Source organism: Microcaecilia unicolor, chromosome 1 (assembly GCF_901765095.1).
Source record: "Microcaecilia unicolor chromosome 1, aMicUni1.1, whole genome shotgun sequence".
Classification (NCBI taxonomy): domain Eukaryota; kingdom Metazoa; phylum Chordata; class Amphibia; order Gymnophiona; family Siphonopidae; genus Microcaecilia; species Microcaecilia unicolor.
The window spans coordinates 205,325,288-205,342,920 of NC_044031.1; the positions used below are offsets into that span (position 1 = coordinate 205,325,288).

At 40.6% G+C, this 17,633-nt stretch overlaps 1 protein-coding gene across 1 annotated transcript in view; it reads right to left on the reverse strand.

The window, feature by feature from the left end:
• The window catches only part of HECW1 (HECT, C2 and WW domain containing E3 ubiquitin protein ligase 1), a gene marked incomplete at its 5' end in the record, with an annotated part of 389,530 nt that overhangs the window by 101,234 nt on the left and 270,663 nt on the right, over window positions 1-17,633 (reverse strand). Inside the window, 4 exons of the mRNA XM_030203827.1 lie at window positions 500-609; window positions 9,882-9,965; window positions 12,940-13,036; window positions 16,669-16,774. Coding sequence (XP_030059687.1) covers window positions 500-609; window positions 9,882-9,965; window positions 12,940-13,036; window positions 16,669-16,774 — 397 coding nt within the window. The remainder of the gene's footprint in view (window positions 1-499; window positions 610-9,881; window positions 9,966-12,939; window positions 13,037-16,668; window positions 16,775-17,633) is intronic.

Below are 17,633 nucleotides of genomic sequence, written 5' to 3' on the forward strand. Positions count from 1 at the left end.
TTAGGTTTATAGCAGCCAAAGATAGGCCTGCTATTTCGGCGGCCCAATTCATCTGCTTAAGTTGGCCAGTAAAGCACTGAATATTTGCAGATAGCCGGTTATATCACATGATATAACTGGTTAGCCACTATATGCTGACTGCAAATATTCAGGAGGAGATAACTGGCTATCTCCCACTGAATATTCGTGGATAGCCAGTTGAGTGCTATTTAACGGGCCAGGAGCCATCCCTTGCTGATTAAATAGCGTTGAATATCGGCGGGACTGACTATCACTGCTGAATATTGACCCACCCTTTTTTTTCATTTTAAGGAAATGAGGGGGTTCTTCAGCATTCAGCATGAGAGTTCTGTAAATTCTGGATAATATCTTAACTGCACCAGCAGTAGGAAAGATGCTAGCCTTCCTTAATATATTTCAACCACTAACACCACTTTTTCACTTTGGTCTGTTTTAGCTCCATCCTTTGTCATGGTACGTGTTACACAGGTTCTCTTACCTGGAGAGTTCTGAGGTGAGGAGCCAGGCGAGCAGCGGGGAGAAAAGCTGTAACAGGGATGGAAGACAGACTGCAAAGGGGTGTAAGACATAATCTCTTCTTCAAAGAGACTGAAAAGCAAAGAGGAAAAGAGAGAAAAGTTGGAGAAATTATAAAGACTGACACGAAGGAAAAATAATGCAAGTGAATTATCTGAACTCTGCAAATCTACGGTGCAAAAGTCCAGTTATTTAGAGGTGCAGCATTGCCATGTGTTCATCTTAAAACTTCTTTGCACTATTACCAAGTTACAAATGTGTTAGCAGCTGTATTACAGTAAAAGCTCTCTTTCTATTAAAATATTCTATGCCAGTGGTCCCAAACCTAGTCAAAGAGGCAACCCAGCCAGTCAGGTTTTCAGAACACCCACAATGAATATTCATAAGACAGACTTGAATGCACTGTCTCCATTGCATGCAAATCTATCTCATTTGCAAATATTATTGCAGGAGCACTCACCACCACCTCTCCACCCTTGACATGCCCTCCTCAAAAAAATTTAAGAAAAAACCATTACCGCGCACTTAGCATGTGCAAATGGCAAAACTAATATGAATACTTTCGCTTGTCCCAAGTTTGGCCATTTGTGCTACATTTGGCATGCATTAGCTTATTAAAAGGGACCCTTAATTTAATATAGAGACCTCTAAGGTTCTGCCTTGCTTAGATGGCAGAGACCTCTAGTGGCTCTTCTAGTATATTGTATTGTGACTTGTTTATAGTTTTGCAGTTTCCAGAACAGGGTAGTGCTCTCCTCACCTCTGAGGTAATGGAGGGAGGAGACCTCTCTTGGATGGAAATTGGGATTGGTATAAAACACCATAGGTGCCAACATTTCAAAATGATTGGGGGTGAAAAACATTTACCCCTTTCTGGACACACCAAAGAGGCTTGCTAATATTGGGGTGCTCAGCATCTACTGACACACACAAAGCCGGCTCTTATGTAAAACACCAGACCCAATGATTATCTGGATCTTTGGCTCAGTGGCATCTTTAGATAGAAATATTTGGGATGTAAACAGGGCTGCAAGTTAGGTATGGGGAGGAAGGGGGGTAAGTCAAAATGACACTTCTGCACATCATGCCCACCACATGTGGCCAAAAAAGCAAACAAGGTGCTAGGAATTATTAGGAAATGGGTGGTGAATAAGACCAAAAACACTGTAATGCCTTTGTATCGCTCCGTGGTGCGACTGCACCTTGAGTATTGTGTTCAGTTCTGGTCGCCGAATCTCAATAAAGATATAGCAGAATTAGAAAAGGTTAAAAAAAGAGTGACCAAAATGATAAAGGGGATGAAACTCCTCTCGTATGAGGAATGGCTAAAGAGGTTAGGGCTCTTCAGCTTGGAAAAGAGATGGATGAGGGGAGATATGATTGAGGTCTACAAAATCCTGAGTGGTGTAGAACAAGTAGAAGTTAATCACTTTTTTACTCATTCCAAAAGTATAAAGACTACAAAAGTACAAAGACTACAAAGACTGCTCAGTGTGCTGCAGTGGCTAAGAAAGCAAATAGAATGTTAGGTATTATTAGGAAAAGAATGGAAAACAAAAATGAGGACATTATAATGCCTTTCTATCGCTCCATGGTGCGACCGTACCTCGAATATTGTGTTCAATTCTGGTCGTCGCATCTCATAAAAGATACAGTGGAATTAGAAAAGGTGCAGAAAAGGGCGACAAAAATGATAAAGGGGCTGGGACGACTTCCCTATGAGGAAAGGCTAAAGTGGTTGGAGCTCTTCAGCTTGGAGAAAAGATGGCTGAGGGGAGATATGATAGAGGTCTATAAAATAATGAGTGGAGTGGAATGGGTAGACATGAACCGTCTGTTTACGCTTCCCAAAAATGCTAGGACTAGGGGGCATGCGATGAAGCTACTAGGTAGTAAATGTAAAACAAATCAGAGAAACTTTTTCTTTACTCAACGTGTAATTCAGCTCTGGAATTCGTCGCCAGAAAATGTGGTAAAGAAGGTTAGCTTAGGAGAGTTTTAAAAAAGTTTGGACGGCTTCCTAAAGGAAAAACATAGACCATTATTAAATTGGACTTGGGGAAATTATTTCTGGGATAAGCAGCATAAAATGTTTTGTACTTTTTGGGGGGATCTTGCCAGGTATTTGTGACCTGGATTGGCCACTGTTGGAAACAGGATGCTGGGCTTGATGGACCTTTGGTCTGTCCCAGTATGGCAATACTTATGTACTTATATGTACTTATGTAGGGGACACTCGAGGAAATTACATGGAAATACTTTTAAAACAAATAGGGGGAAATATTTTTTCACCCAACGAATAGTTAAGCTCTGGAACTCTTTGCCAGAGGATGTAGTTAGTAACAGTGGTTAGCATATCTGGATTTAAAAAAGGTTTGGACAAATTCCTGGAGGAAAAGTCCATAGTTTGCCAACTTGCATTTACATGCTAGGTCATTTATACATGCTGTTACAGAACAGCGCCATGGCATGTGCACACTTAGACACATACGTGCTAGTATTCTATATATTTACATGTGTAAATCCAGGTACCTAGTTAGAGAATGGTCCTTCTAGTGACTTGCTGTGATTTTACACATACATTTTCTTATGTGGATCCTGTACATATGAATTTTCAAAAGCAAAGTACGCACCTACTTTCGGTTTCCAAATTAGATGAGGGAATTTATGTGTATATGCCTATATTTGGTCTTTAGAACATACAAATCTACCAGCTCATTATCCACAAGTGCGTATCTTATAAACTCTACGCATAACTTCTAACTGCTCCCCAACCCTCTGCTCAGACCAGGTAAATTTTTCTATGTTATAGGCAATGGATATCTCTGTGTGTGTGGGGAAGGAGGGGGGGGGGGGGGGTTAATGGTTGGTTTATTTGGCCTCATTGCTTGAAGTTCAGACCATGAGTCACACTAATGAGGTTCACTGTGAAGTATATAAGAGTGGTGGATTGTTGCTATTTCTGATATAAAATATTGTTTACCTGTGAATGGTCATGATGACAAATGTTGTGGAACAAAATACTATGGGGCCCTTTTACAAATAGGAGGAAATATTCTTCACTCAACGGATAGTTAAGCTCTGGAACTCTTTGCCAGAGGAGGTGGTAACAGTGGTTAATGTATCTTGGTTTTAAAAAGGTTTGGACAAATTCCTGGAGGAAAAATCCATGGAGGGGCATAATTGAACGAAAACGTCTATCTCCATGGGCGTTTATCTCCGAGAAGGGGTCCGTGAAGGGGCGGACCGAACCGTATTTTCTCAAAAAATAGACGTCCATGTTTTATTCGACAATTTGTGAGCTGGGCGTTTTTGTTTTTCAGCGATAATGGAAAATGAAAGCGCCCAGCTCAAAAACGAATAAATCCAAGGCATTTGTTCGTGGGAGGGGCCAGGATTCGTAGTGCACTGGTCCCCCTCACATGCCAGGACACCAACCGGGCACCCTAGGGGGCACTTTTACAAAAAAAAAAAAAAAAGGTAAAAGGGCTCCCAGGTGCATAGCACCCTTCCCTTGTGTGTTGAGCCCCCCCAAATCCACCTCAAAACTCACTGCCCACAAGTCTACACCATTACTATAGCCCTAAGAGGTGAAGGGGGGCACCTACATGTGGGTACAGTGGGTTTGGGGGGTTGGACGACTAATAAGCATTAAGCAGCACAATTGTAACAGGTGGGGGGGGGGGGGATGGGCCTGGGTCCACCTGCCTGAAGTCCACTGCACCCCCTAACAACTGCTCCAGGGACCTGCATACTGCTGCCAGGGAGGTGGGTATGACATTTGAGGGTGAAAATAAAAAGTTGTGAAACATCATGTTTTGTGGTGGGAGGGGGTTAGTGACCACTGGGGGAGTCAGGGGAGGTCATCCCCGATTCCCTCTGGTGGTAATCTGGTCATTTAGGGCACTTTTTGGGGCCTTATTCGTGAAAAAACATGGTATAGGAAAAGTGCCCTAAATTCTAGCTACAAACGCATACTTTTTTTCCATTATCAGCGAAAGGCGCCCATCTCTCCTCGGCCGATAACCACGCCCCAGTTTTACCTTCGCCACGCCTCCGCCCCGCCCCCGTCAACTTTGTACGCTTCCGCGATGGAGTGCAGTTGAAAACGTCCAAAATTGGCTTTCCATTATACCGATTTATTCGTTTTTGTGAGATAAACGTCTATCTCCCGATTTGGGTCGAAATCTAGGCGTTTTTCTCTTTCAATTATAAGGTGGATAGTGTGCTATTGAGACAGACATGGGAAGCAACTGCTTGCCCTGGGATTTGTAGTATGGAGTGTTGCCACAATCTGGTTTTCTGCCAGGTACTTGTGACCTGGCTTGGCCACTGTTTGGAAAATAGGATACTGGGCTAGATGGACAATTGGTCCGACCCAGTATGGCTACTCTTATGCTATGTTATAGAGTGGCGATAAGCCCAACGCAGGCTTACCACTCGCTCTTTCGGGGCTACCGCTAGCCCAATGCGGCTGCTGGCGGTAGTCCCGCCCCAAGTGTGCATCATTTCTGGGGGGGAAGAAACCCCCCCCCCCCCGGAAATGGCTAGCGCGGCTGTAACCCGGGTTAGCGCTAGCTGAATGGGTGGCGATAAGGGCTTCCCGCCATACGGTGAGTGTTATCTCATCACATGGCCATTTTTTTGGGGGGGGGGTTTACTGACTGCGGGAAAAAGGGACCTGGAGCGCAGGAAAAACAGCCCCTGCTGCCAGCGCAGGGCCCCTTTTCCAGCAGCTTAGTAAAAGACCCCTAGAGATTTTATGGGATACTCCAAAGAACAGGTCAAGTTAGTGTTACAACGTCCTGCTCTACTGGATTATGAGCCTGCTTCCACCACACAAGACTCCTGGTTAGAGCTATAAAAAATACATATAAGAGATTAATTTGCGCTAAGCTTTATGGGAGGAGTACCCTGGTACAGTATCTAAAAAAATCAAAGATCCCACAGGGATTGCGCATTATCAAAGAACCTAAGATTTTTATCTTTGATAGAACCTTCATGGATAAATAGATAAACATCTTAAATTGATGTAGTCGTGACCTGATGGTCTTGCTGATGGAGACAACTTCTCAGGTGGAAAATGAGTTGAAAATTAAAGTTTGTGAGGCTGAATTTCACCAAAGGTTTCCCTAGGATGAGTACACTAAGCAGTTAGAAGAGGCTAAAGAAATGGTTACAAAATTTAAAAATTCACTTCAGGAGCCAAAAATAAGAAATTCAAAAGAGATGAGAGGGACTATCAAACTGATAAGGTATACTTGTGGGCAAGTGATAAACAGTCTCAAGTACAAGGAAGGAAGAAAAAGTTGGTTTTTGAAGGGTCTTCTGGTGAATCAGATACTGGTAGTGTTGACTCTGGGGATCCAGGCAATACTACAATGGGAACAAAGGAGCAACCAACAAAGGGGCTCAGAGCTGAGATCACCCCAAAAGAAACATCAAGAGGTGGCACCAGGGACACAGGGAGCTCAGACCCAAACAAATCAAAGATATCAATAATCAACATTTCTTCCATGTGGAGTGGAGGAGTGGCCTAGTGGTTAGGATGGTGGACTTTGGTCCTGAGGAACTGAGTTCAATTCCCATTTCAGGTACAGGCAGCTCCCTGTGACTCTGGGCAAGTCACTTATTCCTCCATTGCCACATCAAGCCTGCCATGAGTGGGAAAGCTCAGATGTAACAAAAAAAAAAAAATGTCTTTAACAGTGATTCAAAAGTTCTTAATTTAGGATTAGGTTTTGTTCCCACTACACATTATGATCCTTTTAAAGCATGTTTAGTGGTTTTTTTCAAGTTAAGATTTACTTTCTAAATACCTCCCCTACTCTGGACATTTCAATCTGCAAACAGATTTTGAGACCGTATCCTCCAGGGGCTATATATTCGGTGGTGTTGACATTTAGTGATCTGGTACTAAAGGACCTTGATAGTTTTGAGGCACAGGGTGATGACATAACTCAATTCTTTAATCTAGCAAAGATACAATGGGAAGCTTTGAGGTAGTTGCGGGATTCCCCTTCAATATTGATCACATGGGCTGACAAAGAGGGTGCAACAGTGATCCAGGATAAGACTGCCTATGATCAGAAAGCCCAGAGACAACTTGAAGATCCAGAGGTATATCGGAAGCTTGATAGTAATCCAGTAATTTCTTTACATCAGAGACTACAAGAAATTGTGCAGTTAGAACAGAAAAAGGGAATGATTACTACGAAGGAACTGGCTTTCTTGCTTGAAGAGCACCCAAGGACACCTGAAATTTATTTTGTTCCAAAAATTCATAAATGTTTGCAGAACCCACTGGGGTGACAAATTGTCACCACAAAGCACTCCATGATGGAACCACTGTTGATAGTCATTGATCATTTTTTGAGAGTGGAAGTCAAGAAAATTCCATCGTATGTAAGGGACACAAGTCATTTTCTTTCTTTACTGGAGGCTGAAGTCGTTTCAGAAAATGCATAGTTGGTGAGTTTGGATGTGACATCCTTATATACGGTAATTCCACAATCTGGAGACCTAGATGTGATTGAAGAGACACTGAAGAACAGTACAGATTCTATGAGAACAACTGATTTTCTTCTCCAGTTAGCAGAGTTGGTAATTACTCAGAACTACTTTTGGTATGAGAGGATCTTCCATCAGCAACTACAAGGGGTTGCCATGGGGGCGATGATGGTTCCATCGGCCGCTGCCCTATACATGACTAAGTTTGAGAGACAGAAGTTGTATGAAGCAGAACAGTTTAAAGCAGTTCATTTATAGAAGTGTTTCCTTGACGAGAGTTTTTGAATTTGTGAATTTTGAAAAGTAGATTAACACTTTGGATATCCATCTACAATTTACAATGAACTATAGTTTTCTTGAATTGGATATTTTGGATGTGAAACTTTTAAAAGAACAAGGCAGACTGATTTCTACCCTTTATAGGAAGCCAACTGAAAGGAATAACTATTTACATTTTAGAATTTGTCATCCCTACAGGCTAAAATATAACCTCCCAGTAAGCCAATATTTGAGAGCGTGTCAAATCTGCACTAATTTGGAGGACTTTAAATTTCAGGCACAACTGTTGACAGCTCCTTTTAAGGAGAGGGGTTATCCAAAGAAAGCCCTGTTTAGAGTTTATTTGAGAGAATGATTTGTCCAGCGGGATCTATTGCTGCAAGATAAGTCCAAAGATCAACAGTTGGAAGTTTTAACATGTGTCCTTCCCTATTCATCAATGAGTAATCAACTGGTACAATTGATGAGACGACACTGGCATGTTATGCAGTTATATTTTATATTTGAGGAGTTTCTGACTATTGCTTATAAAAGGGGCAGGACACTGAGGGGTCCTTTTACTAAGCTGCAGTAAAAGGGGGCCTGTGCTAGCATCAGCGCCTATTTTTGACAAGCACTGAGGCCCCCTTTTACCATAGCAGGTAAAAGGCTGTCTTTTTCTGAGGACAAGAAATGGCCATGCGGTAAGTGAACCACTTGCCACGTGGCCATTTTGGGAGGGGGTACTTACTGCCACCCATTGAGGTGGTGGTAAGAGCTCCCGCGCTAACCTGGCCTTAACCGGCAGCATGCAGCGCTGCCCAATTAGGTAAGCACTGGTACTATAAAAATAGAAACTCTTTTTGTAGCGCTTGAAATAACACAAATAGGGCTTACCGACGCTTAGTAAAAGGGTCTCTAGGTGAATTGTTCTCTAAACAAAAATTTTCCATGCAGGTGGAGAAGACACAGGGGGGCATGCACGGAGCTTGTGGGAAATGTGAATGGTGTGGAGTTATTTGGTCGGATCCAACTTGGATGGATCCTCAAACAGATTATTATCAAAGCCAAGACCCCCATACCTCATGTAACAGTATGAATGTAATATATGTTATTGGATGCCCATGTGAATTGATTTATGTGGAGAGGAGTAGTAGACACATTAAATTAAGGCTCAATGAGCATAAATCCCGAATAACTACTGGGAATGTGCAGGCTCCTTTAGTGCAACACTGGGTTGATAAGAAACATACAGTTCAGGATGTAAAATGGCATGCTATAGATCAAATACAAGAAGGGTGGGAGGGAAGTACCTTGGATCAAAACTGGATATTCACTTTAAAATTTGTAGAACCCAGGGATTTGAACACTGTGATTGAATGGATGATGTATGAATGGAGTAGATTGTGACTGATGGAAGCAGGATCACCTGACAGTGTAAGAAGGGGTTTAATTGTGTGGGTCGCCATCTGCGCTGATATTTGAATGACTGGTCAGTAGGATGTTTTGGCCTGAATGAAAGGTAAATGTGTATATTATGTTTGGGTAAGAATAGGGAGTAGTTTTTGAGAAGATACATCTTAACATGGATGTGTTCTTTGTAGGGGGTTTCCTGCATAAAGCGCCAGCGAACCATGATGCATGTCAGAAGAGAGCCTCCCCCCCAAAACAAGCCTACATTTTTGAAAGATCTTTTATAAAATGAGTAAAATATTCTAAATCTTTAAAGTTAAATTTTGAATAGGATTTAATTCATAGAACTGATGAAGAAATGGGTGTGTAATTCTCATTGGTTGAATTTAGACCGTGACTCACACTACTGAGATTCATTGTGAAGTAGATTGTGCATTCAGTTCAATATATATCAGGAAAAAAGAGTGGTAGATTGTTCCTATTCCTGACATAAAATATTGATTGTCTTTATCTGCTGTCATTTACTAAGTTACGATGTTCACGTGAAGGTAGTTTTTATTGATTTATATCTATAGATGCAAACAGAGTTGGATCCGCTCAAAGGCCTACTGGGCCCAGGCTCAGAGACCTAAAGGTCTGAGGGTAGCTCTTCTCATTATCATGGCCGGCTTTGCATAGCAGCTTAACTGTACAGTCCAGTGGTTATGTTTTTCAGAAACATGATTAATTTATTTATAAACTCTGCTGAAACCCTGATGTTTATCATGTATTAGTGCGTGTGTCAATAACTTATAATAGTAACTATGAACTTCGCAGTTGTGGCTGGGAAGGAGGAGGAGGACCCTATGTGCTAGTTGGTCCAGGGGCCCACAAACTTGTGATCCACCCCTGGATACAGATATCATTAGTTTAGTGAAGATGTGCATATGTGGACATGTTCAGGTATAATGACATGTCCTTTATATGACTCTCTGATCCCTCCAATCATATCATCAATCTTTGTCAACAAAAGCATTGTCAGAAATTGTAGTAACAGAGTAATATAAGAAAATATATAACATATCACCAATTGCAGCAGGGTAATACACTATAAATCCTGGCATGCACTGAAAACATGGTACATCCTGATTTTAGTTACAAAAGCATCACAAATAGATAAATACCTCAATAGTATTACTAAATCTGCATCACAAGAAAGCTTTTCAAGCCCATGAGTGCCTTCTGTTCTAATATAATGAATCTTCTCCCTGCAAAAAAGAACACCAAAGGTTTTGAACACAAACGCTCACACAGTTTCTGGTTCACATGCTGGTTAGTCACAAATTGTAATACTGGCTGAAATTCAGGTTTTGCTTTAATTTCTCAACCCACTACTGTGGTACCGTTAGTTTGTTTGGTTTTCAGGATATCCATAATAAATAACCAACAGAAACACTTGCCTGCATGTAAATCTATCTCATGCATATTCATTATAGATAGTCCCAGGAAACAACAGGGCAAGTAATCTGCAAACTATAAAAGGATGGCAAGAACAAGCAGAGCAGATGAAGTCAAATCAGATGCTTATTAAAATAATATAAATTCAAACTGCCTGACACAGGCCGTGTTTCGCCTACATCAGGGCTGCTTTAGGAGCTCTAAAAACAACAACAAATAAAAATAAATATACATATAAATATGACATATACATTTAAAATATATACCAGATTATTTATACCAGAATATAAAAAGAACATGAAAAATCACCAAGATAAATATACCCTCATAAAAAATAAAACAAACAAACAAGACAGACATTTTTCATGCAGAATTACATTAAACAAGCATAAGTAAAAGGATAATAAATATGAACCAATTACAGCACTAGATATATCATAATCATCAGTGGTCTATAGGTGGATGAACAGAGAATATTGACCCAATGAACTGAATGACTAACAATCAACTTCAAAGAAATAAAAAAAATAAAAATTTATTTCACTCATAGTTGTTACATGCTTATTTGAAACTAGAGATGAGAATTTAGTAAGGAGACAGCATAAATTTATCATTCAACACATAAATGGGACACCTACTTATGTGATGCCAGCAGAAACTAGATAGCCTGTAAACCAGGCTAGGGGTACCACAGGTGTGGGTTGAGAAACACTGATCTTGAAAGAGTCGAAGTTGAAGAAACAGTTTTAGTTCCTCAGTTTATTATGGAATACATATTAGTTCTGAACTGCTTGTGAGGGAATGAGTGGTATAGTGGCAGGTGTCCCAAGAAACACTCCCTCATTAAGGTTGCAGTTTAGCCACCGTACGGCAGATGGCACTAAAACTACCATGTCAGAGGCTAAGTAAGAGGGGTGGGACTCAGGGCTGGTTAAATGCCCTGGAGCAGATTGGATCAGAGAGACCCTGAGGCAAGAGGTCTTCAGGAATGAGGTCACGATACAGAGGTCTTCAGGAGAGAGAGAGAGAGATCCCGAGAGCAAGAGATGTCCTGGAAGGAGGCCTCAAGGGAAGGAACCCTTCCTAAAGTGTGGTTGGGCTCCAGTACCTGTGAGGAAGTCTTAGGGAAGTAAGAAGTGGCCCTAACGCAAAGGTTTGCACCCTGTATATGCCCAGGGATTGAAAGAGAAGGTACTGAAGACTGCAAAGGTAAAAGAGTGTCTTTATTTATCTACAAAAACCTAGGTCCTGAGTGTCCTAGTTGGAGCCTGAAGAAGCTAAAAGTGTCAAGAGAGAAGGGAGTAATGATGACTGTTACCAAGAAGAAAGTGAGCCTGTGAGAAGAACAGACTGTCTTGCTTTAATTATTTTCCATTGATAAAGTTTTCTTTTGACTTTAAACTCAACTCTGTCTGTGAAGTTTCCATGCCTGTCCATCAATCACGTTATCATACTGCTTTTTGTTAATGTTTATAAAAGCTTTCCAGGATTTATGATTACTCCTAGCTGGTCAGGATGACCAACAAGGATTGAGAACCCTTGTGTGAAATGGTGAAGAGTTTTCTGTACTATTGGGCATTTATTTGAATAAATGCCTCTTGGATTTTATTTTTGTATATTTGAAGAGATCAATATTTAAAACATTAATTTGGTTAAAAGTGGCTTTTAAAGATGGAAAAGGACATAAAAGGACAATATATTATTGTGGAATTGGATCCATCAAGAGGGAAGGGAGGTAATATATAACTGGAAACTGTTTCCTTTGCTTCTTTTGAGTTCATTTTGTATATGGTTTATTAAAGAGAGGGAAATTTAGCTATGTCTTTAGCACTGACATTGTATTTACACTGGGGTCAATACTCAGCTTGCAGCGGTAAGGGTTTTGCTGACTGCCACTGGCGTTATTCTCACACATGCAATGTTGGGCTCTAGTTTCAAGAATTCTGGGATTTTCTCGGGATGAAAACCTTTGCAACAACAGTCTAGCCCACCAGAATTTGCTCATTTGGTTCTTTATAACCTTATCATAGAAACATAGAAACATGAACGGCAGATAAAGGCCAAATGACCCATCCAGTCTGCCCATCCTCTGTAACCCCTAACTCTTCCTTTTCCTAAGTGATCCCACGTGCTTATTCCATGCCTTTTTAAATTCTGACAGTCCTCGACTCCACAACCTCCACCGGGGGGCCATTTCACACTTTCACCACCCTTTCTGTGAAATAATACTTTCTTAGATTTCTCCTAAGCCTATTCCCTCTTAACTTCATTGTATGTCCCCTCGATCCAGAGCTTGTTGTTCAGTCAAGAATGATCAGAAAAATATATCCCAAATTTCTAAAATTAGAAATAAAAATCACACAGAGGAAAGAAACATGCATACATATATCTGGTGCTGTTGTTCAAAATCATTTAACATAGTTCTCTAGGATACGTTGCTGTTTGACAATCAGTAAAATTAGATTTGTTGCCTCAGGGCTTGATTTTAAAGAGTTTTGCATTAGGTACAGAATGAAATAAATCATTTTTGAAGAAAAGAGACCAAGAGAGATTAAAATACAGCTAGCTACAGCATTCCCTTCACTATGACTGATTCACTTCTTCTGATGGAAGATGTCATTCAGCTGAAAATCTCAAGGAGCTGACTCATTGCATTGTACCCATTAGAGTCATCTTTCACTTTACAATAAGCAATTTTTTTCCTGAAGTCCAGGCTTAGGAGACACTGTGTCTGGGAGGGATTAAAGCATGTTTAGGCTATGATGGCTGGAAATTCTGTGGTACCTGAGTGCATGATTTCGGGCCAAGCTTGACTGACGCTCTTGCAGCATCTCAAAAATATTTGGCTGGCGTAGAAAGGTGACGATCTTATCATTGTACGCTGCAGTGGGCAAATAAAACAGAAGCATTTTGTTGTTAAACTCTTCAAAGGAATCACAAGAAGCATTACCAAGAGTGAAACTACTGGAATAAACACACTGAAAACTGGACCCAAAGTGTGTACAGCACAGAGGGCAGTGACGACAAAACTCTAACCCAGATCTGCAAGAATCATTTCTAGGAACTGGGAAATTTTGATCCCAGCCTTACTCAGCCTTGTTTCCTCTCTGCAGAAACTGGGAGTAAGTTACCAACATGCCAAGATGGTTTCTCTGATGAGGCCAGCTGTCCAGAGAATAACACTGAGCCGCTCAATCATATCATGAGTTGTAGAGTATGGTGAGCCTCCAAATGGCGATAACATCTGGTGACTTCTGACAGAAGTATGATCCAGTACAGTGGCCTAGACGTGAAAATCTTTATGCCCACAAACAAGCAGAAAATGCTTTTAAAATGCAAACTTATTCCTTCACCAACCTCCTCAGCAGTCCCTTTAACAGTGGATTCTTATTTTAAATACTCTTCATTAACAAGGATAATCTTTAAAGCTCTCAAATCACTTATCTGAGAAAATGTCGGCTCAGGGGGATAATACTCCGACATGAGTCATGTTTCGCATAATGCTTTATCAAGGAACCCCCTATAAAAGAAACACATAAAATTAATATAAGAATATTTTAAAGAGCATACATATTAATTATATGTGTTTCTTTTATAAGGGGCTCCTTGATAAAGCATTATGCAAAACATGACTCATGTCGGAGTATTATCCTCCTGAGCCAACATTTTCTCAGATAAGTGATTTGAGAGCTTTAAAGACTGTCTTTGTTAATAAAGAGTATTTAAAGTATGAATTCACTGTTAGAGGGACTGATGAGGAGACTGATGGATGAATCTTGATGGTATAAATTTGGTCCATCAAGTGCCACAGCTGAGGTCCCGTTTAACATTTAATTAATATTTATTCATTAGGAATGCATATATGAGCTACAGCCATAGTTACAAAGACATTATCATTGTTTGGACTATGGTATATCAATTTTGCCTATTGTGGAGAGTCTGTTTAAAATGCAAAAGACATTTTTTTATGAAAACATGAAAATGATCTAAGCTGGGGGTAACTCCTGATATGCATTTTATTGTATGTTCCCCTCCATGTGGCGATTTTGTAATGAACGTGCTTCAGTATGTTCTGTTTTTCTGTGAATGTGCGTTGCCTGTTTATGGATATTATCGGTTTTCTGGCAACTCCCCTTCTTTGAAGTACATAAAACACTTGGGGGGGAGGGGTAATTTTCAGTGGCAGTGGTCAGCCTAGTAATTTAAACACTTTTTAAGTTAATCTGTATGTTAAGCACTAAGCACTACTACAAGTGGTGCTGAATACACACGTACTGCAATCACCACTGCTGCTATGATCCATTTAACTTAGGGTCAAACTAAATGAATAACTTATCTGCATATGGATAGTTCAGGGGCATTCAGACATCTTTTCACCCCATGGAAGCCATGGGAGTAATTCTAAAAACTGGGCATCTGGTAGAAGCCTAACTGTAAATAATAATAATAAACAGCTTAGAACCCAATTTCAAGAACCTCAGCAGTACAACTCTGGTATCTCATAAAATCACTGCAACCTAAGCTTAGAGTGAAACATGTCAGCAAAGTAGTCCCCATACCAATGCTGGAAACCAACCTTAAAGCTGCTGCAGTTGCTACTGCTACTGCTTAGAATTAAGCTAAGTGCTTTCCTGACTTTTACATTTATGTATTATGTTAATGAACTAGAATATAAATGAAGAAAGATCACGTTTTTAAAAAATGCTTTCAAAATTTAGAACCAATGACGATTTGGTACATAAAGCTTAGGTAGCAATGATTTTATGAGATAATGGAGTGGTATTGCTGAGACTCTTGAAACTGAGCTCTAAGGTGTTTATTATTACTTACAGTAGAGTTTTGTCTATAAAATGACATTATATGTTTTACTTCTATTATTTGATTATTCTTTGAGCCTACTTGACTGTGTAATCTATAATGCAGGCACCTGATTTCTTTTAAAGAATACTAGCCTAACAGCGCAGAAACATGTCTATGTTAGGAGCAAGCATTTACACCAGTCATAGAGCTGGCATAAGTGAGTGTGCCTAAATGCTGGTACTCTTTCAATTACATGGGTATCAGTCCTGCCCATGCTCTGCCCAGACTCCATCTATGTGTGCACATCTGTCAATTCTCAAAAGGTTGCGTAAAGTTGGGCGCGGGGATGCTGCATGATGACTGTGGATTCTATAATAGTAATTGCTTTTATAGAATACTAGTGTAAGTCCGCATTTACACACCTAACTTTAGGCATGAGCACTTATGCTCTCAGGTCCACACCCCCCCCCCCCCCTGCAGTTGCATGGTCTAGAATCTGTAAGCTCAATTTACAGAAGATCGACTAGGGGCAGTCGTGCATGTAATTGCTAATTATTGCCAATGAGTGCCAATTAACACCTATTACAGCCAATAATTGATCATTAATGCCAATTAGCAGCTCATTGCCTTATCAAGTTTTGCACAAAACTGACCCTATTCTATAAATTGCATGTGGAACTTCGAGGCATATTTTCAAAGCACTTAGACTTACCATGGGGCATAGTAACCTATGGAACTTTGTAAGTCTGAGGGCCAGATGCACTAAACTTAACGAGCCATTAACGAGCAAGTAGATTACCCTGGCATGCACTAAAGGCTTCTCCAAGCCATTTTCCGATGATGGTAGCAGCTAATGAGAACGGAACGCAGATGAGCAAATTGTGTAGAAACCCTATTGTAATGAGATGCACTACCGTTTTACGATTGCCTTAATGCTGGAAAATCTAACGAGAGGTCTGTACCTCTCGTTGGGACTGCGCGGGATTGAAAACTTCAATGTAACAAAAAAAATCGGGGGGGGGGGGGGGACACGGATGTCCAAGTGCTCGTCAGGGACGTCCTTTATGGACACCCTTCACCCGAAACAATGCCCAAGTGCTCATCAGGGACGTCCTTTATGGAAGTTCTTCACTGAAATAAAAAACACAACAAAACCCACCCTTAAGCTTTAGAGGTTATTATTAGCGCTCCGCTTCAAAAAAAGACGTCCTTTTTGGACGTCCTTCCCCCACAATAATAAAAACTTCCTTTTTGGACGTCCTTCACTCAGCTGAGAGACCCGGAAGTCTCTGAGCCAATCACAGCGCGTTTAGCTTGTCCAAACCTTTCTAAAACCCAGATATGCTAACTGCTGTTACCACGTCCTCCAGCAACAAGTTCTAGAGCTTAACTATTCATTGAGTGAAAAATATTTTCTTCTATTTGTTTTAAAAGTATTACCATGTAACTTCATAGAATGTCCCCTCATCTTTGCACTTTTTGAAAGAGTAGACAGTCAATTCACATCTACCCTCTTTACTGCACTCAGGAATTTGTAGACATATTGGCCCCCCTCAACCATCTCTTCTCCAAGCTGTTCAAATTCATCAGCTCACATTCCAGGTAAGAGTACTCGAGAAATGGTATTTGCTCACAAAATAAAGAGGAAAGAAGCAGCACATCACAGTTGCACATGTCTTTTGAAAGCGTAAAGGAAAAGTGAGACTTACTTACCCATAGGCACTGTCTCATGCTGATGCTGGTTTCGGATGGCCGATACTAGGCTGTTGCCTGGTCTGGCCAAGAAGGCGGCTCCCCTGTTACGGGAAACTTCAGAGGCCTTCAAGCAAAAAAAAAGAAAACACGGTCATTTGTACAAAAATAATAATGGGATTGATATTCAAAAGATTGGTATGCACAATTTTGTGAGTAACTGGGATTGATCTTTGTTTTAAAGTTTTTTCCTCTCACTGGGGACTTACTTGTTATCTTTGGGTGAAGTTAGAAATACCAGGGTTGATATTCAATGTGATTTAACCAGCTCAAAATGACTCCTGGCCACTTAAAAAGTCTGTTCAGGGCACTTAACCGGTTAGTGTTGAACTCATGACTAGCTATTTGGGGGGTGTTCTGGCTGGTTAAGTACTGATATTCAGAACTATCCAGTCAGGTTAACTGCATATATAAGAACGCATAAAAGTCAGTCCTATCTTTATGTGGTAACCAACAGTTGGTTAAGAGCTGAATACTGCACAACCAGCTACGTGTTAGTTGGCTCCGAAAACCCAGAAATTCAATGTTGGAGCCTGGATATGACCCGGCATGAAATTTCTGGGTTTAACGCCAGTGGCGGTCACAAAAATGCTGATCAGCACAGACTGGATATTGGGCTCACCTATTCTAAAGTTTTATCATCATATTCAGCAACCTGCCTTAACTGGATAAGTTCTCTGAATATCTTGATGAAGTTAATAGCATAACTTATCCAGTTCCTTTAAATGGATATCAAACCAATGAATATTGGACTCAACAATCAGAATAAACTGACATAATTGCATTTGGAGGTGATAACCCCATTTTCCTCCTTCTGATCCTTTTGGTAACTAGCTAAGCATCTATTTACTACTACTACTACTATTTAGCATTTCTATAGCACTACAAGGCGTACGCAGCGCTGCACAAACATAGAAGAAAGACAG